This window comes from Moschus berezovskii, chromosome 17 (assembly GCF_049115385.1).
Source record: "Moschus berezovskii isolate FMDL1 chromosome 17, NW_MosBer_1.0, whole genome shotgun sequence".
Lineage (NCBI taxonomy): Eukaryota > Metazoa > Chordata > Mammalia > Artiodactyla > Moschidae > Moschus > Moschus berezovskii.
The window spans coordinates 4846121-4871843 of NC_142476.1; the positions used below are offsets into that span (position 1 = coordinate 4846121).

Here is a 25723-nt window from a genome sequence, read left to right on the forward strand (position 1 = left end):
CACTGCAGCAAAAATTTCTCAAGCGTTGTCTACTCTCACAGCCTCCACTTTCTCTGCACTTATTCTGTCTTCAAGCTACTCCAATGTGGGTTTCATCCCCAACACTCATTAAAACAGCTCTTACTGGGACATTACTGGTGATGCAGTGGTTACGAATCTTCCTTCCAATGCAGGGAACACAGGTTCCATTCCTGGGTGGGGAATTAAGATCCCATATGCCCTGGGGCAACTAAACGCATACACATCTCAACTCGTGAGCCCAGGCAGCACAGGAGAAGTGCACTGGCCGCAGCAGAGAGCCAGTGCGGCAACAGACAACCCAGATTTTATCAAGGCCACCGGGAACATTTTGCCAAATCCAGTTCTCTTACTTGTGGGTTGATGTGTGCACCCCTAAAAGATGTTAAAGTCTTTGTCCCCCTAGAATGTTTGAGTGTTTTCTCAAGCTCAGCAAGACTGTAGGCTCAGAATAAGTGGATAGTTAGTTGGGTTTCACTAGGGTTGAACTTTTGCCAGAGAAGAATGCTGAAGTAGGAGAAGAACATGACCTTATTTAGAAATAGCGTCCTTGTACGTTAAGATGAGGTCATGAGGGTGTGCCCAAATCCAACATGACTATGTCCTTATATAATGGGGAAATCTGGATACAGACACACATGCACACATACAGGGAGAACACCGTGCGAAAATGAAAGCAGACTAGGGTGAGGTACCTACAAGCCAAGGGGTGCAAAAGATTACCAGCAAACCACCAGATGCTAGGAAACAGCGTGGAATGGCTTCTCTTTCTCAGCCCTCAGAGAGAGCCAGTGCTATGGCCTGATCTGGGGCTTCTTCCCTCAGAGAGAAACAGTGCTATGGCCTGATCTGGGGCTTCTGCCCTCAGAGAGAACCAGTGCTATGGCCTGATCTGGGGCTTCTGCCCTCCAGAATGGAGATCAGCTGCTGCTGTTCAGGCCAGCCAGTCTGTATCCTTTGTGATGTCCCTTTTCTTCAGACCCCCATGACATCATTACCTCGGTGTCTCTGCAATTCCAGGGACTCTTCCTCTAAATGTTGGCTGCATCAGAGCTCAGTCACCTGTTGCTTTGTTTTTAAGCCTCTCTAATCTAGGTGATTTCATCCAGTTGCACAGCACTAAATGCCAACTTCCACTTCTAAACTCCAGACTGACCCTTCCCTTGGGCTTCGGATGCCATCATCCTACTTCTCCACTTGGATGCGTGGACATCTCAGACTTACCATTATCAAAATAAAACTCTTGAGATCCTCCAAGCCCATCTTCCCCATCCCATAATACCCCTACTGTCTTTTTCACCCAGTTGCCAAGCCCCTAAACTTAGGTGCTAAGTCGCTTCAGTCATGTCTGAGTCTTCGTGACCCTATGGACTGTAACCCGCCAGGCTCCTGTCCATGGGATTTTCCAGACAAGAATATTGGAGTGGGTTGCCAAGCCCTTCTCCAGGGGATCTTCCCGACCCAAACCCACATCTCCTGCATCAGCAGGCAGACACTTTGCTGCTGAGCCACCAGGGAAGCCCCCTATCAGTTCTACCTTCAAAATATATCCAGAATTGAACTACTTTGCACCATCCCCATCCTAATGCCACTCCCCTCCTAGACTACCGCTTCCATTCTTGCTTCAAACAGCAACCAGAATGATCTTTGACTATGTACAGTGCTATAATCCTTTTCTCAGAACCTTGTAATGGCATCTCCATCACACTGGGAATGGAATCCAGAGCTCTGATGGACTTTAAGCCTCAATTCAAATATCTCCCTGTGATGCCCATTCTGCCTGCCCAATCCCTCCCCTCCTCCACCTTGTCCGGGACACAGCACTCTAACCACGTTTCCATGTCTGCCTCCCTAGCTGGACTCTGAGTTCCTTGAGGACAGGAACCATAGTGCTTGGTACCCACTTGGCCCAGAGAAGGCTGTCAGTGTTGTGAATGGACGTATCAGACAAGTCCCAGGCACCAGAATTACCTCCCAACTTAAAACGCTGCCTCACTTTTGAACTTTCAAGTCTAATCTAACCTTTACCTCCCAAACCCTAATGAGTCCAGTTATGTAATTTTTACACCTCTGTTTGAACGCAGAAAATCCAGCCTCCTGGGCTTTTCTCTTCTCCCTGGGCACCCCTCCCCACACTCCCCAATCCTCATTCCCACTCCCTCTGGGTGGTTCAGGTTTCTACCCCATTTGGCCAAGAAATTTCCTTAACTAAGACTCTTGCCAGATTCAAGTCCTAACTTTTAAAAAGTCCACTGGGACTTGCCTAGAACTGCAGTGACATCTCAAAGCCACTTAGAAACACAGAGAGTAGGTTATCACTTACTACTGTTACTACTAAAGGTCCCTTGGAAGCCCCACAAAATTTCCCAGCATGAAATATGACTCCACACTGGAGAGTTTTGAAAACTTCTGAGTAAACTGCTTGAACAAGGGTCACATCACCTCCAGCTTTCACGTGGGTTCAATCCTGGGCAACGGCTCCGCTCTAACAACATAATCGTTGTGTGGCATCTCAAAGGTTGTTTCCTCTCTTATGAAACAGGCTTGGTTAACTATCACAGGCAGTAAACTTCTGAAATGCAGAGAACTGTCTTATCTTTGTAATCTTTGTTACCTGGTAGATAGGGCCCAGTGCACAGCTCCAAGGACTGTATTCTTTGCGGCGGAGGCACGCTACCAGGTAGCAGTGACTGGTGAGCACAGTAAATGTTTGTTGACAGTTAACAAATGAGCCATGCTTACTTTCCAGCACAGTTGTAATGAAAAATGACATGTATATTAAAACACTCCAAAACTATCGAGTGTTTACTAACTTAAAGGATTGTATTACACACTGCCTAGAAAAAGTAGTACAGGTTTGGAGTCAAACCTGGGTTCAAATTCTAGAGCTAAGGCCGACTGGCTATGTCCTTTGGCAAATTACTTAATTACTCTTGTCTATAAACTGGGAGATAATACTACTCACCTGATCAAGTTGTTGTAAGGAATGATTCAGCTGACACAGGCATAAAAAGTTATCATTTATAGAACCATTACTAACATTATCATCTTCATCTCATATGTCAGATGTTTTAATCTAAACATTTAAACATGAACCAATATTGAAAATGATAGTTTTCTTTTTCTAAACATCATTTATTAGAAAATACAATTCCAGAGAAAGTAGGAGATACAAGGACATCTGGGAAGTGGGTACAGTACACAGATCTCTTTAAATCAGGGGCTTCGAGGGTTAAAGTAAAATGAGCTACAGGCAAAAAGCCAGTAACACATCTCTGGTCCATTCACCTGGAGAAGTTCCACCTCTGTTCCCACTCTCCCAACTCCTGCTCACAGCAGCCAGCTATATTCTTGGCATTTTTTACTTTAAAAGTTTATAACTTCCTTGCCGCTCTGTGGCTTTAATCAATGAAGCTTCTTTCTCCAGTTATGGAATGAGTTAACAAAAGGGGAAATCTCTGATCCTTGTTGGAGCTGGGGAGGACAATCCACAGAGTATCCTCATTTATCTCCATTCCCAAATCACTGGACACAGCCACCAATTTAAAAAGTTAATATCAAATTCAAAGTCACTCCTTCTTTTGTCAAGGAAGACAACCCTTTGGAGTAAAGCACACGAGTGAATTTCAAACCCATTTGGTAGGGAATGAAGAGTAATAAGAGATCAGAGACCCAGTCCCTCCCTCCCAGCTCAGCTCAATCCCACCTCCGCACAACCAAAGAAAATCACAGGAAAAAACCCAGTTTTGATGGGATCCCCCACCCGCACCCCTTTTCTTCAGTTAGGGCATCCCTTTGGCTCCAGAATAATAGGTTTATGGCCCCACAGAATGAAAGAAATTCTTATAAAAAAAACATGACAGAAATGGAGTTTGGGAGAGAAGCAGTGACAAGAAAGGAGTGGCAGGTGCTGAAGACAGCTCCCCAAACCAGCCAGCAGGCAGCCCCGCTGGCACCCACAGCCCAGGGGCCCCTCGGAAGGGCCAAGACGCCCAGGGTCAAACCAGGCAGCAGTCCATCCCACCGGAGCAAACTGAAGGGAGAGACCTATGGGGGATCACCCCAGCGTATTCACAGGGACAACATGGTCCCCAGAAAGGCTGACGGAGGGGCAGAAGACAGTGGTCAAGGCATGTCCTAGCAGAGCGGGGGAAGGCCAGAGGAAAAACTCCCCCCAGACGAGCCCAGGTCCTGAACACAGGTCCCCTGCAGAACCCCGTCCGGAAGGCCCCTCCTTACACACACAGGCATCACGCTGCTCTCCTTTGGAGGCAAAATCAGATAGGCCCAGCATGCAGGCCTCACTCAAGCACACCCAGCCCTCCCTGCCCCTCCTGACCTGCCTCAGGGAGGGAGGGTGCTCCCTGAGGGCCCACTGGGCCCCTCCCCAAATAATTCCTATAGATAGAAACACAAAACAACAAACAAAAAACCTAGGGGAAAGTCCAATAAGAACCTTAATCAAAAAAAGTCCAAATAGTCTTCCTTTTTTGCCTTCTGGGGCACATGTAAGTCCCTTTTCACAAGGCTTCCTGTCCAGTTAGGACAACATTACTATTTCATTTTTTAAAAATAAAAATAAAGATACCCACCCACCCTCCCACTAAATGCTACTTCTACAGCGCACCTCACACACCTCAAACTAGGCATTGCTCCCTTGACACAAGGTAAACTTAAAACTTTGCTGCAACCTCACAGCCTCTAAAGGGCTGCTCATCACAACCAACTCAAATGCAGTCTGCAGAGGAGGGGATAGCAGAGAGCATCTTTACTCTCCCTGCCTCCCACCCTAGAGGCCAGGACGGCAGGGAGGCCCACCGAGGGCCATGCCCCTACCCAAGGAAGGGACGAGTCCTCTCCCCCGCTCTGCCGTGAGCCTGGGGTCCTGGCAGGGGCTCTGCTGTGTTCATAAGGTCTCAGGACTCCGAGATCCTAGTGCAAACCAGCCAGTCTTCTCCTGGGCCAGGTCCAGCTCTCGCAGGCGGATGTGCACCTCCCCGAGGAGAACGTTCTCCCAGAACCCTTGCTCACTCAGCACACTCAGCTGCAGCTCCCGCTGCTGCAGGTCGCCCTTGGGGATTCCATCGTACACCAGCTGCAGACGCCAAATTGGGAAGAGAGAGAAGCAGTGAGAGAGGGAACACGCAAGGGGGAGATGCTTGTCTGTGGTGGTTCAGGGACTTGCCCGGTGGACCAGTGGCTAAGATTCCATGCGCCCAGTGCAGGGGGCCTGGGTTCAATCCATGGTCAGGGAACTAGATTCCACTGCCACAACTAAAGACCTCACATGCCTCAATGAAGATCGAAAATCCTGTGTGCCACAAATAAGAACTGGCACAGCCAAATAAATAAATATTGGGGGGGAACAAGTGAACCTAACAAAAGAAAAAATATTCTGGTTAAAAAAGAATGATAGTTTGTGGTGGTTTGATCCGGCTGAGCGTAAGACCACTTTACCTCCCCAACCAGAGTCCAAGGGAATACAGTACCCAAGGGGACCTTCGAAGAACCCTGTTCTCAGCTCAGGGTTCCAGGAAATGAAGGCTCGTTTTTGGGGCCACGGTTCATTATCAGCAAAGGACCAGCAGGCTCCTCCTCCCCACAGACCACGCCCAGCTGTGGAATCCCTTCCCCACCCTAAGTATCAGCAAACTTTTTAACATAAAGCACCAAATAGGGAATGTACTAGGCTCTGTAGGCCATACAGTTTGGTCTATGTCACAGATACTCACCCCACTGGTACAACGTGAAAGCAGCCACAGGCAAGATTTAAATGAACAGGAATGGCCATGTCCCTATACAGCTTTCTTTACAAAAACAGGCGTAGTTTGTTTACCAACCCCAGCCCCACCCATCACCTTCCCCACATACCATCTCATTGTAGGTGGGGTTGCAGGTTTTCCTGGCCACTTTGGTTTTCTTCTTAGTGGTTTTCTGAGGGTCAGGAAGGAGGTAAATCTTGACATAGGGGTCGGGATCATTCCCATCCTGGAGCAGTTGCTACAAAGGGAATGAAAAACCAAACCTTCTATCTGCTTCTGTATCACCATTCCTGTGATCACTCCCTGATCCAGTCTCTCTTCTCCCACACCCAGCTTCTTGCAATGCACAGTAATTTATGTTTCCGAGCCAGCCTACTGCATTCTTCCAGAAACACCTACCACTGTAACATTAGACGTCCTCCTAAAGCATCAGTCAGACCACCTATGATACCAGTCTATATTCTGTATGTGAATGCTCAGGGCACGCCATAACTTGGTCTGTTCTGAATGAACCATAATATCCCCAGATATCTTCACCCAATGTCTGTCTACTTTGTCATCTGACCCAAGAAACCCCTAGTGAGAGATAAGTAGAGGAATGAGTCAGAGAGATTAAGTTGCTTGTTCAAGGTCAGCCAATTAGTGACTCACGCAGGCTGATCCTTTTAAAACTTAAGTCAGATCTTGGCATGCCTCTGCTCAAAACCCTCCAGTGGCTCCCATCTCAGTCAAGGAAAAGCCATGTTCCTGAACGCAGGGCCACGGCTCTGGTCAGCCCTCAACGACCTCAGCATCCACTATTCTCCCCGCCTGCTCTAGTGCTTTCAGTCACACTGCCCTCCCCCCGCCCCGCAGGGCCTGACACACATTGGGCGGGCCCCCGACTAGGGCTTTACCTGCTCCTGGTGCCTGGACAGTCCCTCCTCAGATATGTGTCCTCACCTCCTTGCACCTTTACCCAAATGCCTCCTCCTCAGTGAGGGTCTCCCTGGCCACTCTGAGAAACTGCTGATGCCCTCATTCTACCCCGGTATCCCTCCTCTGCTCTATTTCTTACCAAGTGCTTACCACTGTCCGACTTAACATGTATTTTACTTAACTGTTTGCCTCTGCCTACTAGACTGTGAGCTCCCTGAAGGCAGAGACTTTATTTTGTTTGCCCTCCCGTCCAGAGCTAATGTATCAGTGCCTGGCACGCAGTAAGGGACTGATGAAGATTTGTTGACTAAAATGAGTGAGTGATGCTGTGAGAGTGAACCCCCATCACCTCTGATTCCAGAGCTCATGGACCTCCTGCCACACATCAGTGCCCCAACCTGCAAAAGTCCGGCACTCTGTAGGTATTCTATGAGTTCCCTCCCCCTTCCACTCATAAGTTTCTCAGAAACATATCACAAATTTAGTAATTATATGCTCCCTTGATTATGCTTGAAGGATGTCACATGGCTGCCTTACCTCTATAGCCAGGAAATAGGCCCCCTGGGTCTCTCCCTTAAAATAATCACCATAACAATAATGCCAGGCATTATGCTAAGTACTCTGCATGCATTATCTCATTTAAGCCCTATAACAACCCTTTGAGGCAGATGCTAACATCACCCTCATTTTAATGAGACTAAGAGTAACTCGGCTACTTGCCAAAGGCCACAGGTACTAAGAAGCTGTGTCCAGCATTGCTTGGACATAGGTCTAGCATAGGCCTAGCATGGGAGCAGGCCCATTGGGGATTCAATTAGTAACTTTTGTGATTACTTTCCTGAGAGGGGGGTACAAAAAAGGTCTCATCCATCAGAAAAGTACCAGAAGAAAGATAGTTACCCAAATGAGGACTGTGTGTGCACTTACCAAGCCCCGAATGTGCATCACCATGATGAAGAGTTTACTGTTCTTGTAGGAGATGGACAGTTTCACCTCTCCTCCAACCTTCCCGACTGGCCGGGCCCACGTGCCTTCTGTAGGGACGAAGGACACAGACAAAGATCAGGGGGCCAGCCCTGTCCCCATCTGGTGCCAGGCAGATGTTTCTGTTTTCTTCTGACCCCCTGCCCTATCTCCATGTCAGATTCCTGATATCCCATCAGGGATCGGCCCCGTGGCATCTGCGAGCATTCCTTAGGTTGGTGTCTGTGAACATGACTTGGATTGGGTGAGTCTATCCAATTTCAGTCTGTAAGCAGATCCAGTCCCCGAGAAATCTGCTCAAGGAGCTGGGCACCCCACAGATTCTTTAGCCAGTCAGCAAAGGGACAGAGACAAGTCACGGAGAGAGGCCTGGGAAGAAATGGGGGCAGGAAACATTACCTTTTGGAAGGTTCGGAGAAGTTACATTGGTTCTTAAAGTGAGGAAAGTGGGGAAAACCACTAGGCCATTCAGGTATGACCTAAATCAAATCCCTTATGATCATACAGGAGAAGGAACAAATAGATTCAAGGGACTAGATCTGATAGACAGAGTGCCCTAAGAACTATGGACAGAGGTTTGTAATACTGTACAGGAGGCGGTGATCAAAACAATCCCCAAGAAAAAGAAATCCAAAAAGCAAAATCGTTGTCAGAGGAGGTCTTACAAATAGCTGAGAAAAAAAGAGAACAGAAGGCAAAGGAGAAAAGGAAAGATATACACAACTGAATGCAGAGTTCCAAGGAAGAGCCTTCTTAAGTGAACAATGAAGAGAAATAGAAAACAACAGAATCAGAATGGGAAAGACTAGAGATCTCTTCAAGAAATTAAATACCAAGGGGATATTTCATGTAAAGATGGGCACAGTAAACAGCATGGACCTAACAAGCAGAAGAGATTAAGAAGAGGGAGGAAGAATACACAGAAGAACTGTACAAAAAGGTCTCAATGAACTGGATAACCATGCTGGTGTGATCACTCACCTACAGCCAGACATTCTGGAATGAGAAGTCAAGTGGGCCTTAGGAAGCATCACTATGAACAAAGTTGGTGGAGGTGATGGAAGTCCAGTTGAGCTATTTAAAATCCTAAAAGATGATGCTGTGAAAGTGCTGCACTCAATATGCCAGCAAATTCGGAAAACTCAGCAGTGGCCACAGGACTGGAAATGGTCAGTTGTCATTCCAATCCCAAAGAATATTCAAATTACCACGTGACTGCATTTATTTCACTTCTAGATGTACAAGCTGGGTTCAGAAAAGGCAGAGGAACCAGAGATGAAATTGCCAACATCCATCAGATCATAGAAACAGGGAATTCCCGAAAAACATCTACTTCTGCTTCACTGACTGTGCCAAAAATTTAAACTGTGTGGATCACAACAAACTGTGGAAAATTCTTAAAGAGATAGGAATATCAGACCACCTTACCTGCTGCTGCTGCTGCTAAGTCACTTCAGTCGTGTCCGACTCTGTGTGACCCCATAGACGGAAGCCCACCAGGCTCCCCTGTCCCTGGGATTCTCCAGGCAAGAACACTGGAGTGGGCTGCCATTTCCTTCTCCAATGTGTGAAAGTGAAGTCGCTCAGTCGTGTCCGACCCTTAGCGACCCCACGGACTGCAGCCTACCAGGCTCCTCCATCCATGGGATTTTCTAGGCAAGAGTACTGGAGTGGCTTGCCATTGCCTTCTCCGACCACCTTACCTACCTCCTGAGAAATTTATATGCAGGTCAAGATGCAACAGTTAGAACCAGACAGGTTCTGTCTGTTTTGGACTGGTTCCAAATTGGGAAAGGAGTATGATGTCAAGGCTGTGTACTGGCAGCCTGCTTATTAACTTATGCAGAGCACATCATGAGAAATGCCAGGCTAGAAGAAGCTCAACCTGGAATCAAGACTGCTGGCAAAAATATCAATAACCTCAGATATGCAGTCGATACCATCCTTACGGCAGAAAGTGAAGAGGAACTAAACAGCCTCTTGATGAAGGTGAGAGAGGAGTGTGAAAACTTAAAACTCAACATTCAGAAACCTGAGAACATGGCATCTGGTCCCATCATGTTCATGGCAAATAGAATGGGAAAACAGTTGGAAATAGTGACAGACTTTATTTTCTTGGGCTCCAAAATCTCTGTGGATGGTGACTGCAGCCATAAAATTAAAAGACACTTGCTCCTTGGAAGAAAACCTATGACTAATCTAGACAGCATATTAAAAAGCAGAGATGTTACTTTGCCAACAAAGGTCCACGTAGTCAAAGCTACGGCTTTTCCAGTAGTCATAACTGATGTGAGATTTGGACCATAAAGAAGACTGAGTTTCAAAGAATTGATGCTTTTGAACTGTGGTGCTGGAGAAGGCTCCCGAGAAGTCCCTTGGACAGCAAGGAGGTAACCAGTCCATCCTAAAGGAAACCAGCTCTGAATACTCACTGGAAGTGTAACAGGGTGAGCACAGCCCTGAGCAGGCAGCCCCCTGCTGTCCTCATCACTGTGCACCTGTTACTGGGCAACAGGTCCTGCTCAGCAGTGGCTCAGGTCCCTCAGCAGACCCTGCCCACAAGCAGCCACTGTCAAGGAGCAACACCAGTTTCCTGTGCGGCCACTGGCAACTGTCAGCGAGGAAGTGACTGAGTGAAGGGTGGGTGTGCGGTGGTCGTCAGGTGGGAGTGAGGGGAGAGGCAGATCCAGGCCTCCTCCTGCAGGCCCTCCCGATTACCCAGCCTCGGCAGTGGTGAGCTGGGGGGCCCAGGGAGGAGACTGGGGATGACTCCCGGGAGCCCTCTCTCAGGCCCTCCACTAGCCCTGGCCCTGAGGAGCGGTGCCCTTTCCCCCATCCCTGTCTCTCTGACCCTCCAGCAGTGGCCGTCTGCCTGGTCACAGTCTGGGGGACCTGGTCTCCCCATTTGGGCAACCTGAGGAGACTGAGGACCAACTGGGTTGGATGCCAGGCTGCCTCAGGGATGACAGCTGGGCAGGACATGGGAACCTGGCCCTGAGGAGCTGCCAACTGAGATACGCCACCCCTTAGCCAGGACTGGGACCTTGGAGGGTTAAAATTGTGCCTTAGGATTTTGCCCTTTCTTATCAGGACAGAGAATAACATTCGTCCGGCAGAGATTCACAGGAACGTTGTTACCTGACCACTGACCTAACTTCAAGAACAAGACTCTGATACCGAGAAGTCTGCAAGAACTAACCACATCCATTCTTCACCTTTTGCTTTTAAAAGGCCTTGCTGAAAGCTTTCAGTAACATTGGGGTTCTTAGGGCATGAGCCAGCCATCTCCTTGTATGAATCTGTAATAAACCTTTCTCTGTTCCAGACTCTACTGTTTCATATTGATGGGCCTCACTGTGCATCGGGCACACAGGCTTGCAAATTCAGTAACAGAAGGACTGGTGCTGAAGCTCCAATACTTTGACCACCTGATGCAAAGAAGTGACTCATTATAAAAGACCCTGATTCTGAGAAAGACTGAAGGCAGGAGGAGAAGGGGAACACAGAGGATGAGATGGTTGGATGGCATCACCGACTCAATGGCCATGAGTTTGAGCAAAGTCTGGGAGATGGTGAAGGACAGAGAAGCCTGGCGTGCTGCAGTCCACGGGGTCACAGAGTCAGACACGACTGAGCGACTGAACAGCAACAAGAGGGAAGCTGGCAGAAATGTCACAGAGACGGCACCATACCTGAGGACTTGGGAGCCAGGCTGCTGCCTGCAGCCTTCTCATCCCTGGGCAGGGGGTGGAAGAAGGTATACACCAAATCACACTGGAAGAGAGTCAGAACACAGGGTCATTCCTCAGTAAGACGAAGGCACAATGAAAAAAGGAACTCTTCAACATTAAAAGAGACTTACAAAATGTGATAGCCAAGTGTAATATGCAGTTCTTATTTGGGTCATGGCTCAAAAACACCAACTGTTTAAAGAATTTTGGAGACGACAGGGAAATTCTAAATATGGGCTAAGAGTTGGGTGGTGTAACAACAGTCCAGTTATGTAAAATTATGTCCTTGATTTTTAGAGATGCATAGTATTTAGGGGTAGAATGTCATGATGCCTTTGACTTACTTTAAAATATTTCAGAAAAAACAAATGAAGCAAACATGGCAAAAAATAATACCTGTTTAGGTGAGGAATATATAGGTATTCATTATACTGTTTCTCTATTTTTCTGTATGTTTGAAAGTTCCCATGTAAAAAAGTTTTGAAAAAAGAAAGCAAATAAAAGTAGTCACGTCAACTCAAAAGCAGTCTGTTTTGGCATTCCCTGGCAGGTAAGTGGTTAGGACTCAGACCTTTCACTGCCTGGTCCCAGGCTCGATCCCTAGCTTAAGCCAGCCTTGGACAAAATCCTTCTTTTGAGAATGTTTCCTAAGCAATTAGGGAAACAAAAACTAAAATGTGTGACAATACCCACTCTAGCATTAATAGTGAAAAGGTGGGGAGGCGCATGATCTAAATATCTTTCAAGAGGCGAGTGGTTACAGAGATGGTATTGCAAGTCAGTGTATTAACTTGGCATAGATATTTGAAGTTATGGTAACTGTAAACACTTCAGTAAAAATAAAAAACCACTATAAAACTGGAAAAGTCACATTTACATATGGCCAGATAGGAAGGAAACATGGAAATAGGGTTAGACGGTTTTTTAGGGTGATGGGACTCCTGATGACTCTGTCTTTATGACCATTAATAATAATACCAAATTATAACACCATTTGTTTAAAAGAAAAATCCAGGTGGTGCACATACTCAGCTTGTTCAGAAACCTTCCATTTCCTCAGGCTCCTGCTTAGCACAAGCACTGTCTATGGCACCTGACACGAATCTGTGTCACCGTGTGCCCGGCTGCGAGTCTGGTTTCACGTTTCTGGGCACAGCTCAGTGGGGCTGGAGCCACGACCCACCGCCCTCCCCCCTCCCCGGACAGACCCAGAAAACGCAAGCGCCTTCCGCGATGGCCACCCGCCTCCGTCCACGCTCCCCACCCCTCAGCGGCGCCAGGCCGGCCAGGGACAGAGGGCCACCCACCTCGGCCACCTCCGGGGCTGCGTGGACCAAGTGCCAGATGTAGCCGTTCAGCTCCTCCCGGCGCCGCTCGGCCCCCGCCTCTCCTCGCGAGCGGCCAATCACGAAGCGACTGGGGAAGCTGGCGGCCGGTGGGAAGACGGTCAAGAAAAGGAAGCAACAGCCTTTAGTCCCATTCCACTTTCATTTTCACCACCTGATCCGCACTTCTCCCCGGCCTCCCTCCCTCCCTCCTCTCCCCCGCTGCAGGCCTCGCCCGGCTCCCCAGGTCTGTGCCCAGGACGCACGCGCAGCATCGCCCACTGGACAATTCCACGGACCCCAGCAGAGGAAGCCACAATGCTGAGCAGAGTACTACAGCCGCCCAGAAGTGCTCAGGCAGCTCTGGAGCCGCCAGTTTTCCCCATCGCGGTACAAATTCTATTAGAAAAACTGCTCCTTGGAATTGTCGTAAAACACATCTAACATAAAATTTACTGTCTTACCCATTTTTAAGTGTACAGTTCAGAATTAAATGCACTCACACTGTGGTGCGACCATGATCACCCTCCCTCTCCAGCCTTTTCCTCTTGCAAAACTGAAGCTCTGTACCCATTAAGCAGCTCCCCGTTTGCTCCCGCCCCCTGGCAACCACCGTTCTACTTGCTGTTTCTGTGAATGTGACTACTCTGTTAAGTACTTCATGTAAGTGCAATCATGGGGTCGACTGAGCGACTGAACTGAACTGAACTGAACGCAGTATAGTAACATTCCATTTTGTATATACACCACATTTTCTTTATGTATTTCAAAAATACTTTTACTCTTTAGAAGATTAGACACTTCAAACATCTTCAGATGCCACCAATCCCCTGCCTTTAGACCCAGTTTGCTGCCCTGGCAGGTGCACCCAGGCTCGTTTTCCAGGCTGGAGGAAGACTACTTGAGAGCCTCAGAAGCCCCCTGGCCAGCAGGGGGAGCGCTTGTCATCGCACATTCAGTTCAGTTCAGTTCAGTCGCTCAGTCGTGTCCGACTCTCTGCGACCCCATGAATCACAGCACGCCAGGCCTCCCTGTCCATCACCAACTCCCGGAGTTCACTCAAACTCACGTCCACAGAGTCGGTGATGCCATCCATCGCACATTGCCAGCTAAGAAAACCAAGGACGCAGGTCTTGACTCCCAAGGGAAGTGCTGCCCAGCCCCTGTCTGCCCTCCCCGCTACCCCTCAGTGGAGAGAGCAGGCGGAGCAGTTACCTGGGCAAGAGGGAAGAAGGGAAAAGCAGCCGCAGCTTATTGTGTAACTCCTGGAACTCCTCAAATGTCCGCTGGATGTAAGTGGCCTCGTGAGCATTCTCTCGCATCACCTTTACCACGTAAATCTGCAAAGCCCAAAACTTAGTGAATACCCCCTGCCAAACCAATGAAGGGGGCAGGTGAGGGGACAAGAGGGGGTGGTGTGTGTGTGTGTGTGTGTGTGTGTGACGGGGGGGGTGGGGGTGGTGTGTGTGTGACCGGGGGGGTGGGGGTGGTGTGTGTGTGTGTGTGTGTGTTGGAAGAGTTATGCGTTCCAGAAGGAAGAGGATAAAAATGTCTCTAACAGAGACGAAGATAATATACATATACAGGAAAATGAAAGCAAAGATTCACAAGAATCCGTAGTTCACAAGACCCTTGTCTCAGAGGGAACAGCCATCCAACTCAGCTCCCTGACTGTAGGCAGGCCACTTGGGCAGGGGAGGGGAAAGGGTCTGCAACTGCCCCCAGCACAGGGTGTTCAGTCAGCCCCAGCACCCACAGTGTGGAAGGAAAGAAACAGAACTGCAACAAGCTGGGTGGTGGGAGCAGGAGAGAGTCAGGCCGGAGCAGAAACTTACATAGCCCTTGGTGGGGTGGACGATCTTCTCGTGGCGACAGAGAAACACATCGCTTATGCGGCCTGAGCTCTTGAGAGTGTGTGTTCGTGGAGCAAAGGAGAGGGTCAGCCGATCATCTGAGCCTAAAAACTTCATCTGAGCCAGGTTATGAATAAAAAAATTGAGCTTTGTGGCTACACTGCCAAGGCTGGACTCTATCAACCTGCAGAAGGATGGGAAGAAAAGGTTGCAACCACTGACCCAAGTCCCCACTGCCTGGGCAGAGCTGTATCTCAAGGAATATCGCCCGACACCTGAGGCTAACACACAGCTCAGATCAGATCATTTCCCGTGTGCTAGCCTCATAAGGACATGACTGCACACAATGATCTGAATACAGATACAGTTTATTCCTGTGGACCTTGGGAGTCTCATCTCCCCTCACTGCCCACCTGGGCCAAAGATAGTTAATCCAAAGTGGGAAGGAACTGTGGGATGCCACCATGGGGTCACCGTGTAAAAGTCTCAATACTGTTGTCAAACTGAGTTTCAAGCTTCAGGACAACGGATCCCCACCAAACAAAACCCAACACAGAGATTTTAGTTCCGAAGGAAAGGTACTGTATTAGCCCCAGAGAAAATTTAACTCGCTAACTTCCCAAAAGGGTACATAATAAAATGGACAAAACTGTAGACATTAGTACATAGGCACTTTCCTGCTTTCATACATAATGTGTCTAAAAACATCGAATATGGGAAATGGAACCATGAAATTCCATGTTCTGACAAGGGGGAAGGGCCTGATTGAGAGAGCTAAAAACTATTACAAAATCCCTACTGTACACGGCCCCACAGACAACAGCCTTGACCGTGACCTGGTGAGAATGCAAGCAGGGTATCACAATACCTCCGTATAAAGGCTGGCACCCCAGCACAGGTGGGAAACTGAGCCTGAGAGGGCTAAAACGACTCCCCCAAGTCAGACAGCCGACCCACGCTGTCAACTCTAAGACGACTCTCCCAAGTCAGACAGCTGACCCACGCTGTCAATTCTAAGACGACTCCCCCAAGTCAGACAGCCGACCCACGCTGTCAACTCTAAGACGACTCCCCCAAGCCAGACAGCTGACCCACGCTGTCAACTCTAAGACGACTCCCCCAAGTCAGACAGCCGACCCACGCTGTCAACTCTAAGACGACTCCCCCAAGTCAGACAGCCGACCCACGCTGTCAACTCTAAGACGACTCCCCCAAGCCAGACAGCTGACCCACGCTGTCAACTCTAAGACGACTCCCCCAAGTCAGACAGCCGACCCACGCTGTCAACTCTAAGACGACTCACCCAAGTCAGACAGCCGACCCACGCTGTCAACTCTAAGGCGACTCCCCCAAGTCAGACAGCCGACCCACGCTGTCAACTCTAAGACGACTCTCCCAAGTCAGACAGCCGACCCACGCTGTCAACTCTAAGACGACTCACCCAAGTCAGACAGCCGACCCACGCTGTCAACTCTAAGGCAACTCCCCCAAGTCAGACAGCCGACCCACGCTGTCAACTCTAAGACGACTCCCCCAAGTCAGACAGCCGACCCACGCTGTCAACTCTAAGACGACTCACCCAAGTCAGACAGCCGACCCACGCTGTCAACTCTAAGACGACTCCCCCAAGCCAGACAGACGACCCACGCTGTCAACTCTAAGAAGACTCCCCCAAGTCAGACAGCCAACCCATGCTGTCAATTCTAAGACGACTCACCCAAGTCAGACAGCCGACCCACGCTGTCAACTCTAAGACGACTCACCCAAGTCAGACAGCCGACCCACGCTGTCAACTCTAAGGCGACTCCCCCAAGTCAGACAGCCGACCCACGCTGTCAACTCTAAGACGACTCCCCCAAGCCAGACAGACGACCCACGCTGTCAACTCTAAGACGACTCCCCCAAGTCAGACAGCCAACCCATGCTGTCAATTCTAAGACGACTCACCCAAGTCAGACAGCCGACCCATGCTGTCAACTCTAAGCTCTGCCACCAGAGCAAAGCCTCTCCCATCTCCCTAGCCCATCTCCTCCCCATCGAGCAGCCTGGAAATTACCTACCCAGAACGGGCAGCATGCTTTGTATGGAGTATCTCACCTGGTGAAGTAGGTAGTGGCGTTGGCCTCCGTGTCTTGAGGCCTCAGGGCATCGTACACGTACTTGAGGTCTTCCAGGTCTGAGAGTTCAGGGATTCCACAGGACAACATCTAGGAGAGCAAAGAGGAGAGGGTGTCTGTAACGACCAGGAATTCAAGATTTTCTATAGCTTTGCTCCCTAACCCTTCCACAGGGTAGTAGAGAGATGCGGTGGGCAGTGGCTGGCAGGCCACAGGAGCTGGGGGGTCTGGAGCAGGAAGTCAGACACCAGCAGACACCACTGTCCAAAGGTGGTCTGGGCCCTGCCTTTATCTAGGGCTCAGAGAAGCGGATCTCCGGAAGCAAGACAGGGAGTCTTAAAGATGGTGTCAGATGATAAGAAGGAGGGGTTCAGAAAGGGATGGAGCTCCTCACCAGGCCCAGAAGGTTGAGGAAGAGGTGGGTGTGCTTGCGAATGAGGTTGTAGGCTTGGCAGCAAAGGTCAACAAAATCGTGGAAGCGGCTGGAAGGCTTGTCACCCCCGTTGATGACATACGCCATGTCCGAGGTGAAGACAAAGGGGGCGCGGTCCCTGAGCCAAGGGGAACACACAGGCAGAAGGTCAGCAGGCAGGAGGGAGCTCACCATGTGGGCGTCGGGGGAAGCTTTCCCTCGTCCCTCAAAACCTGTGTGACACTGGGTCCATGGGCTCCTCCAACACTGTTTTTTTTCCCACTTTAGCCTTAGAAGATGCCCAGACACGGTGCTCACTGGTCCCCTGCCTGTGAGGTAGTGGTTTCCCCCGGGTATCTGGTGTTTCTTTTAGCTGTGGTCTGGGCTCGTTTCCCTTTGCTCAGCCCTCAGCAGGCAGGGAGAAGGGCTGGTCCCTGCCTTCTTCTGCAAGGCCTCCGTGCTCTCTTCCCCAGAGCTGCTCAACCCAGGGGTCACGATCTGCAGTGTGGGGGACTTCTCCCATCGTGGGCTTGTGTTCCAGCTCTGAACCATTTCTGCTGACCTCCCTGGCCAACACGCACACGCTGGCTTCAGGGGACTGCTTACCGCTTGATGTTGCCGAACATCTGGGCATGGCCCAGGAAGCGGCCAAAATCTATGTGGAACATGTGGCCAGTCGTCTTCAGCATGATGTTGTCGTTGTGTCGGTCACAGATGCCCAGGACGTAGGTGGCCACACAGCAGCCAGCACAGGAGTAGATGAAGTTCTCTACAGCCTGAGAGGAGGGCACGCAGACGGGACAATGTAAAGCCGGTGCGCAGGGACCCCAGGGGCAAAACCAGGCTGACCCGAGCCCACCCTGACCCTCTCCCAGAAGTCCAGGGGCTCTCACATCTGCCTGGGCAGCCTTCATCACATACTGACATACACCCTGAGGCACACAGAAACGTGTCTTGTATCTTATGGGGCAAAAAGGAGACGGGAGGCTTATATGTATATATCCACTATCTGCAATAAACGACACTTTCTGCACCTTTCTTTCTCCTCGGGAAGCTGGTTGGAAGGACAATGGGCTGATTCAGGAGCCCAGGCTTGACCAGCCCAGAATCAGGTGAGCTTGATGTTTACAGCTTTCCCGCTCAGTTGTGGTGACCTTAACTCCAGCATAGCACTGAGGCGGCACACTCAAGGGTCCCCTCCTGACCCTGCTCAGAATTCTTCCGTCCATCTCCTCGTCCCCAGTAGAGCTCCCATTTCTGGTGTTCTTGGTAACCAATAAATGCTAATCTAATTAAATTCACTTCACTCCAAGGAAGAGCTGAGGAAGTTTTAACACTTCTAGAGGGTGTTTTACACTTGCAAATCAGACATCTTTAATTGGTAAAATGTGTTAGAGCTATTTCTGAGTTTAAAGCAGGAGGGGGAGGAGTAAGGGGTTGGCTCTACCTTATTTTATCTGGTTAATATCTGCCCTCTTATCTGTCTTTCCAGTAAAAATGTATGGAATTCATGAATGGACACCTTTCATCCTCCAAATCCTGTTTGGGAGGTTCATAGAATTCCTAAGACCTCAAGAAAGACTCCTGAGCAGAGGCCACAGTTGTCAGAGCCAAGCAGGAAAGTGAGCATGAGAGCAAGTTTCCCAGCTATAGAACATGCCCTTCCCATCTCCCTCTGCAAATTTCTACCCAGCCTTCAGGGATGTTCCTGAGTTCCCAGACTCTCCAGCCCCAGTGACTCCTCCCCGCTGATCCCCTACCTTTCTGAGTTCCCAGACCCTCCCAGCACACGCTGACTCCTCCCCACAGATCCCCTATGGGTACCAACACTCACTCAGAGTTCAGTACTCTCCCTTTCCCAGGGTCCTTCCTGAGTTCCCAGACCCTCCCAGCGCGTGCTGACTCCTCCCCACCGATCCCCTACAGACACCAACAGTCACTCAGAGTTAAGTACTCTCCCTTTCCCAGGGCCCAGTGATCCTATCTCCCAGCAGCCTCTTGGCTGCTCCACAGGCCTACTTCAAAACACAGAAATCTCCCAGCTACTTGTTAAATTAAACCAGATGACTAATCCCTAGGAAGTTAAGAACAGAAAGTTTATAAAGAACTCACAGAATGTACGTTCTGGAAGAAAAAGATGGCTTCTATAATAGGGAAATGAGCTTCCCTGGTGGCTCAGATGGTAAAGCGTCTGCCCGCAATGCGGGAAACCCGGGTTTGATCCCTGGGTTGGGAAGATCTCCTGGAGAAGGTAAACGGCAACCTACTCCAGTACTCCTGCCTGGAGAATCCCACGGACAGAGGAGCCTGGTAAGCTACTGTCCACAGGGTTGCAAAGAGTCGGACACGACTGAGCGACTTTCATTTCATTCATAATAGGGAAATATGTAACTGAAAAGAAACCACTCAATAACCCATCAACTCTCAGTCTGGACCAACTCTACCTACATGTCTTCCTGTCACAGGTATTCTTGCTACCTGAAATGTATTGTGTCTTGACTTACAAAGCAGCTGTATGCCTGTACTATGCCACAGAGTAAATTACTGAAGTCCCCTCACCTGATTATACAGGGTGTTAGCTGCTTACTGGGAGGAAGTCTCGACGTACAAAGAGAGCGCTCCTGATCTAAGGGGTTTCACATGTAGGATGGGGGTACTCTGCTGAGTAGGCGGCCAAGAGACAAGCATCTCTAGTTCTTCCCTCCTGGAAGGCACCATAAGAAACTACCAGCGTCATTCTAGTGGAAACGCTAGAGGAGCTGAGAGTTGCCTTTGAAAGACATATTAAACACTGAGCTGCTGAGTTAATTTCTCTCTGTGTGTATTCTTGTTGTACAAACTTCTATAACATTTATCATGACTCTTCATTACATTGGCAAGGAGTAATCACAATTCCAACACCAAGCACAGTGCCTGTCTATGGTGGCTATTATACCTGAAAAATACCTGTTAGTATAAATAGTATATGGAGCTGAGGGAGGGCAGAAATATAGTTACTTCTTTCCAGGGGTAGAGGCCCTTAACCCTTGCAACACAGAGGAGGCGGGTTTGGAGGGACGGGGAAAGGGAGAAAGGGCTTTCCTGGCAAAGGGGGTACTACCGTCTAAAGCAATCTAGGAGATGGAAGTAACTCCCTGAGCTGCAACATAAGTGACTGTACGACGGGAGGCGCAGTGCAGGAAACCACAGGGCTCGGCGGGGCTGGGTTACAGAAGGCTTTGCAGCAAATCCTGGATGATGAGCTCATCTTTTAGGACACAGGGAGCCCTTGAAGAACAGAGAGCAAAGAAGTGATACTAGCAGTTTGCACTTGAAGATTCCAAAATCAAGCAGAGAATGATAATGGGAAGAGAAGAGGCATTCCAGTGGTTCAGGGGGCAGACAGCAACCGGCTGAAAGGAATGGTGAGAAGAAGAAATACAGAGTCAAGAGGCCTCTGTGGAACAGAATCAACAGGGCTTGGTAAAGCAGAGTGGGGGCATCAGGCAGACTTACGGCTCAGACCCCCCTGGCGAGCCAATGGCTAAGAATTCACCTGTCAATGCAGGGGACACAGATTCGATGTCTCATCTGGGGAGATTCCACATGCCGCGGGGCAACTAAGCCCAAGTGCCACAACTCCTGAGTCTCAGCTCCAGAGCCAGCCTGTTACAGCTGCTGAAGACCACGGGCCCTAGAGCCTGGCTCTGCAGCCAGAGAAGCCCCTGCACAGCGATGGAGACCCAGTACAGCGTTAAGCTAAAAGAGATAAAATAAAAAACAGAAGACTCATGGCTCTGTCTTGGGAGACCACACAGAGAGTCTTATCACTCAGGAAACATACAAAAACCAGGTTTCAAGAGGACAAAGAGAGCCAGAAAGCTCGGTTCTGACTTGAGTTTGACACACAGGTCAACACAAGCAGAGTTCCAGCAATCAGGCGGTGAGAGGGAAGAGGGAATGGCTCTGGAAGTCATCAGCAAGCGGGGGTAAAGTAACAGGAGATGATGAACTGGCCCAAGAAGAGTACAAAGAACTCAGCAGGCCAGGAATTAAACCCTGGGGAACGCAAACACTCATGGCCTTGGAAGATCACCTAATTACATGTTCACTGAACAATTCTGGTTATAATTTGGCTGCCCATGTAGGTTTTCTCTGAGGGATAAAAGGCACTGGTCAAGAAAAGTCAGTATACATAGACCCCCATTACCATTCCGGTTTAAGGTCATTTTCTTACGAGCGTAGTGATTATGATGTACTCTCTCTCCCTTAAACATGATTAACCCAGAGACAAGAGCCATGAAGCTGTGGACCAGCCACAAAACCCAGCAGGTCACCAAGCCCTACCACCCAGGAAAGCCCCACCAGCCAAGAAAGCCTCTCCCAAGGAAAGTCAACTACGTTTTCCATCGCTTCTGTGTCATTATCTACCCTCAACCCTGCACGCCACAAACCAACTCCGTAACTGGGAGCAATTGAACGAACCTCAATTCTCATCTATGAAAAAGAGGAGCTGGATAAAAGATAGCCAATGGGAATTTGCTGTATGACTCGGGGAACTCAAACAGAGGCTCTGTAATGACCTAGAGGGGTGGGATGGGAAGGGAGATGGGAGGGAGGTTCAAGAGGGAGGGGACATATGTATACCTATGGCTGATTCATGTTGATGTTTGGCAGAAAACAACAAAACTCTGTAAAGCAATTATGCTTCAATTAAAAATAAATTAATTAAAAAGAGGAAGCAGATAAAATGATCTCTTAAGTTTCTTCCAACTCTTGTTCTGCAAAGTATCACTGGACTCCTCAGAAGGCACAAGGGGACCTTAATAGGACCCATGATTAAGAGGGCACTCCTTCCTCCAAACAGTCTGCCAGAGGAACTCAGGGAGGGCTTCCCAGCTGGATACCAGAGGATGCGCTTGGTCAGCTTACATCAGGCATGACCGACCTCTAGACACTGGGAGGCACCAGTCCACCAAGAGTGTTTCTTCCCTCGCAGCACAGCTGAGCTGTCTTCGCTGTGCATGCGTGGGCCTTGTGGGAACACAGCAGGCCACGCGCATCCCACCCCAGCCTCACCCCCCTCTTCAGTCCTACCTTCTCATACTCGTCCTCCCCAGGGTTGTGCTTCTGCAGCCAGTCGGCGAGAGGCCGGTCCTTAAAGGAACCGGTCACCCCGTGCTCCACCTGGATCTTGCGCAGGGTCTCAGAGTTGGGGATCATCTCCACCATCCCTGTGAGGGGAGACACTGAGTCACTCTCCAGAGCAGAGAAAAGATATCTGTCAGGAGAAGGCTACAAAAGCTTTGCTGGATGTGTCCCTATAAATTAAGCCCTAGGACATTTGGACAAACTTTGATAATAAGGGGAAAGATCAACCTTATACCTAAAGCAACTAGAGAAAGAAACAAAACCCAAAGTTAGTAGAAAGAAGGAAATCATAAAAATCAGGGCAGAGATAAAATAGAAATGAAGAAAACAATAGCAAAAATCAATGAAACGAAAGGCTCGTTCTTTGAGAAGACAAGCAAAATTGATAAATCTTTAGCCAGACTCATCAAGGAAAACAGTGAGAAGATTCAAATCAAGAAAATTAGAAATGAAAAAGGAAAAATTACAACTGACACTGCAGAAATACAACAGGTCATAAGTAACTACTACAAGCAACTATATACCAACAAAATGGGCAATATGGAAGAAATGAACAAATTCTTAGAAAGGCAGAACCTTCCAAGGCTGAACAAAGAAGAAATAGAAACTACAAATAGAGCAATCACAAGAAATGAAACTGAAACTGCAATTTAAAATCTTTTAACCAAAGCCCATGACCAGACGGCTTCACGGGCGAATTGTATCAAACATTTAGAGAAGAGCTAACACTCATCCTTCTCAAACTCTTTCAAAAAACTGGAGAGAAAGGAACACTACCAAGCTCATTCTACAAGGCTACCATCATCCTGATACCAAAATCAGACAGAGAGATCACGAAAAAGAAAATCACAAGCCAGAATCAATGATGATCACTGACGAAAACATCCTCAACAAAATACTAGCAAACAGAATCCAGCAACAGGTTAAAAGGATCACACACTGTGACCAAGGGGGACTTTTACCTTAGGGAGGCAAGGCTTCTTCAATATATGTAAACCAATCAATATGTTACACTATATTAACAACGGAAAAAACATATGGTCATCTTAATAGATGCAGAAAAGGCTTTTGACAAAATTCAACACTGATTCATGATAAACACTCTCCAGAAAGTGGGCACAGAGGGAACCTACCTCAACATAATAAAGGCCATATATGACAAGCCCACGGCAAACATCATTCTCAAAGGCGAAAAGCTGAAAGCATTTCCACTGAGATCAGGAATAAGACAAGGATGTCCACTCTTGCCACTATTATTCAACACAGTTTTGGAAGTCCTAGCCATAGCAATCAGAGAAGAAAAAGATACAAAAGGAATTCAAACTGGAAAAGAAGAAGTAAAACTGTCACTGTTTGTATGACATGGTACTGTCCATAAAAAATTCTAAAGATGCCACCAGAAAACTTCTACAGCTCATCAATGAATCTGGTAAACTTGCAGGATACAAAAGTAATGCACAGAAAGATCTTGCATTCCTAAACACTAACAACAAAAGATTAGAAAGAGAAGTTTAGGAAATAATCCTATTTATCACTGCAACAAAAAGAACAGGAATAAACCTACTCAAGGCGGCAAAACACCTGTACTTAGAAAACTGTAAGATACTGATGAAAGAAATGAAAGATGACACAAACAGACGGAGATGTACAGCCTGTTCTTGGATTAGAAGAATCAGTATTGTGAAGATGACTTTACTACCAGCAAGCAATCGACAGAATCAATGCTGCTGCTAAGTCACTTCAGTCGTGTCCGACTCTGTGTGACCCTACAGACGGAAGCCCACCAGGCTCCCCCGTCCCTGGGATTCTCCAGGCAAGAACACTGGAGTGGGTGGCCATTTCCTTCTCCAATGTGTGAAAGTGAAAAGTGAAAGTGAAGTCACCCAGTCGCATCCAACCCTTAGCGACCCCATGGACTGCAGCCTACCAGGCTCCTCCATCCATGGGATTTTCTAGGCAAGAGTACTGGAGTGGCTTGCCATTGCCTTCTCCGACAGAATCAATGCAATCACTATCAAATTACCAACAGCATTTTTCACAGAATTAGAACAAAAAGTTTTACAATTTGTATGGATACACAAAAGACCCCAAATAGCCAAAGCAATCTTGAGAAAGAAAAATGGAGCTGGAGGAACCAGGTTCAGACTAAGCTTAGACTTCAGACCAAGCTACAATAATTAGGACAGTATGGTACAGGAACAAAAACAGAAATGTGGGTCAATGGATCAGAAAAGAAAGCCCAGAGAGGGAAAACTAGACAGTTATATGTTAAAGAATGAAATTAGAACACTTAACACCATACACAAAAATAAACTCAAAATGAATTAAAGACCTAAATATAAGATAGGACAAAATGCTTAAAGGAAAACACAGGAAGAACACTCTTTGACATAAATCACAGCAAGATCTTTTTTGACCTACTTCCTAGAGTACTAAAACTAAAAACAGAAAGAAACAAATGGGCTCTAACTAACTTAAAAGCTTTTGCACCGCAAAGAAAACCATAAATGAGATGAAAAGACAACCCTCAGAATGAGAGAAAATATTCGCAAAGGAAGCAACTGACAAGGGATTAATCTCCAAAATATTCAAACAGCTCATACAGCTCAATATCAAAATGACAAACAACCCAATCAAAAAATGGGCAGAAGACCTAAATAGGTATTTCTCCAAGAAGACATACAGATGACCTAGGGGTACATGAAAAGATGCGCAACATTACTAGTTATTAGAGAATTGTGGATCAAAACTAGAATGAGGTCTCATCTCACACTGGTCAAAGATAAAATGTACAGTCAATCAAGGCTGGAGAGGGTACAAAAAGGGAACCCTCCTACACTGTTGGTGGGAATGTCGACTGATACAGCCACTATGGAAAACAGTATGGAGGTTCCATATGACCCAGTAAACCCACTACTGGGCATATGACCTGAGAAAATCATAATTCAAGAAGACACATGTATCCCAACGTTCACTGCAGCACTGTGTACAATAATCAGGACATGGACAAAACCTAAATGTCCATTAGCAGATGAATGGGTAAAGGGGATGTGGTATAGATACACAACAGAAAGCTGCCCAACCGTAAAAAAGGAATGAAACTGGGTCATTTGTAGAGACGTGGATGGACCTAGAGCCTGTCATACAGAATGAAGAAAATCAGAAAGGGAAAAACAAGTATTGTATAAGAAGGCACATTTGTGGAATCTAGAAAAATGGCACAGATGAGCCTGTCTGCAGGGCCAAAACACACACAGACACAGAGAAGGAGGCAGCAGGGGGCAGCCTGGCACTGGGACAGACGTGGCTGTGCGCAAAGCAGAGAGCCTGTGGGGGCTGCTGCACGGCACAGGGAGCTCAGCTCAGTGCTCTGTGCCGACCTAGGAGGCGGAATGGAGGGGCCGGGGGAGAGAAAACTGACAGAGCGGGTATATGTGGCTGGATACGTGCAATTCACTGTACAACAGACGCTG

At 48.2% G+C, this 25723-nt stretch overlaps 1 protein-coding gene across 6 annotated transcripts in view; it reads right to left on the reverse strand.

Moving 5' to 3' along the window:
- Nucleotides 1–4621: 4621 nt before the first annotated feature.
- PIK3C2B (phosphatidylinositol-4-phosphate 3-kinase catalytic subunit type 2 beta) overlaps nucleotides 4622–25723 on the reverse strand; it is a 75649-nt gene continuing 54547 nt past the window's right edge. For all 6 annotated transcript variants that reach the window (XM_088845125.1, XM_088845124.1, XM_088845126.1 and 3 more), the window contains 11 exons: nucleotides 22197–22333; nucleotides 17727–17896; nucleotides 17103–17259; nucleotides 16689–16798; nucleotides 14574–14775; nucleotides 13954–14078; nucleotides 12721–12838; nucleotides 11375–11456; nucleotides 7626–7732; nucleotides 5890–6018; nucleotides 4622–5113 (listed from right to left, as the gene is read on the reverse strand). In XM_088845125.1, the coding sequence (XP_088701251.1) occupies nucleotides 4925–5113; nucleotides 5890–6018; nucleotides 7626–7732; nucleotides 11375–11456; nucleotides 12721–12838; nucleotides 13954–14078; nucleotides 14574–14775; nucleotides 16689–16798; nucleotides 17103–17259; nucleotides 17727–17896; nucleotides 22197–22333 (1526 nt within the window). In that variant the 3' untranslated portion in view covers nucleotides 4622–4924. The remainder of the gene's footprint in view (nucleotides 5114–5889; nucleotides 6019–7625; nucleotides 7733–11374; nucleotides 11457–12720; nucleotides 12839–13953; nucleotides 14079–14573; nucleotides 14776–16688; nucleotides 16799–17102; nucleotides 17260–17726; nucleotides 17897–22196; nucleotides 22334–25723) is intronic.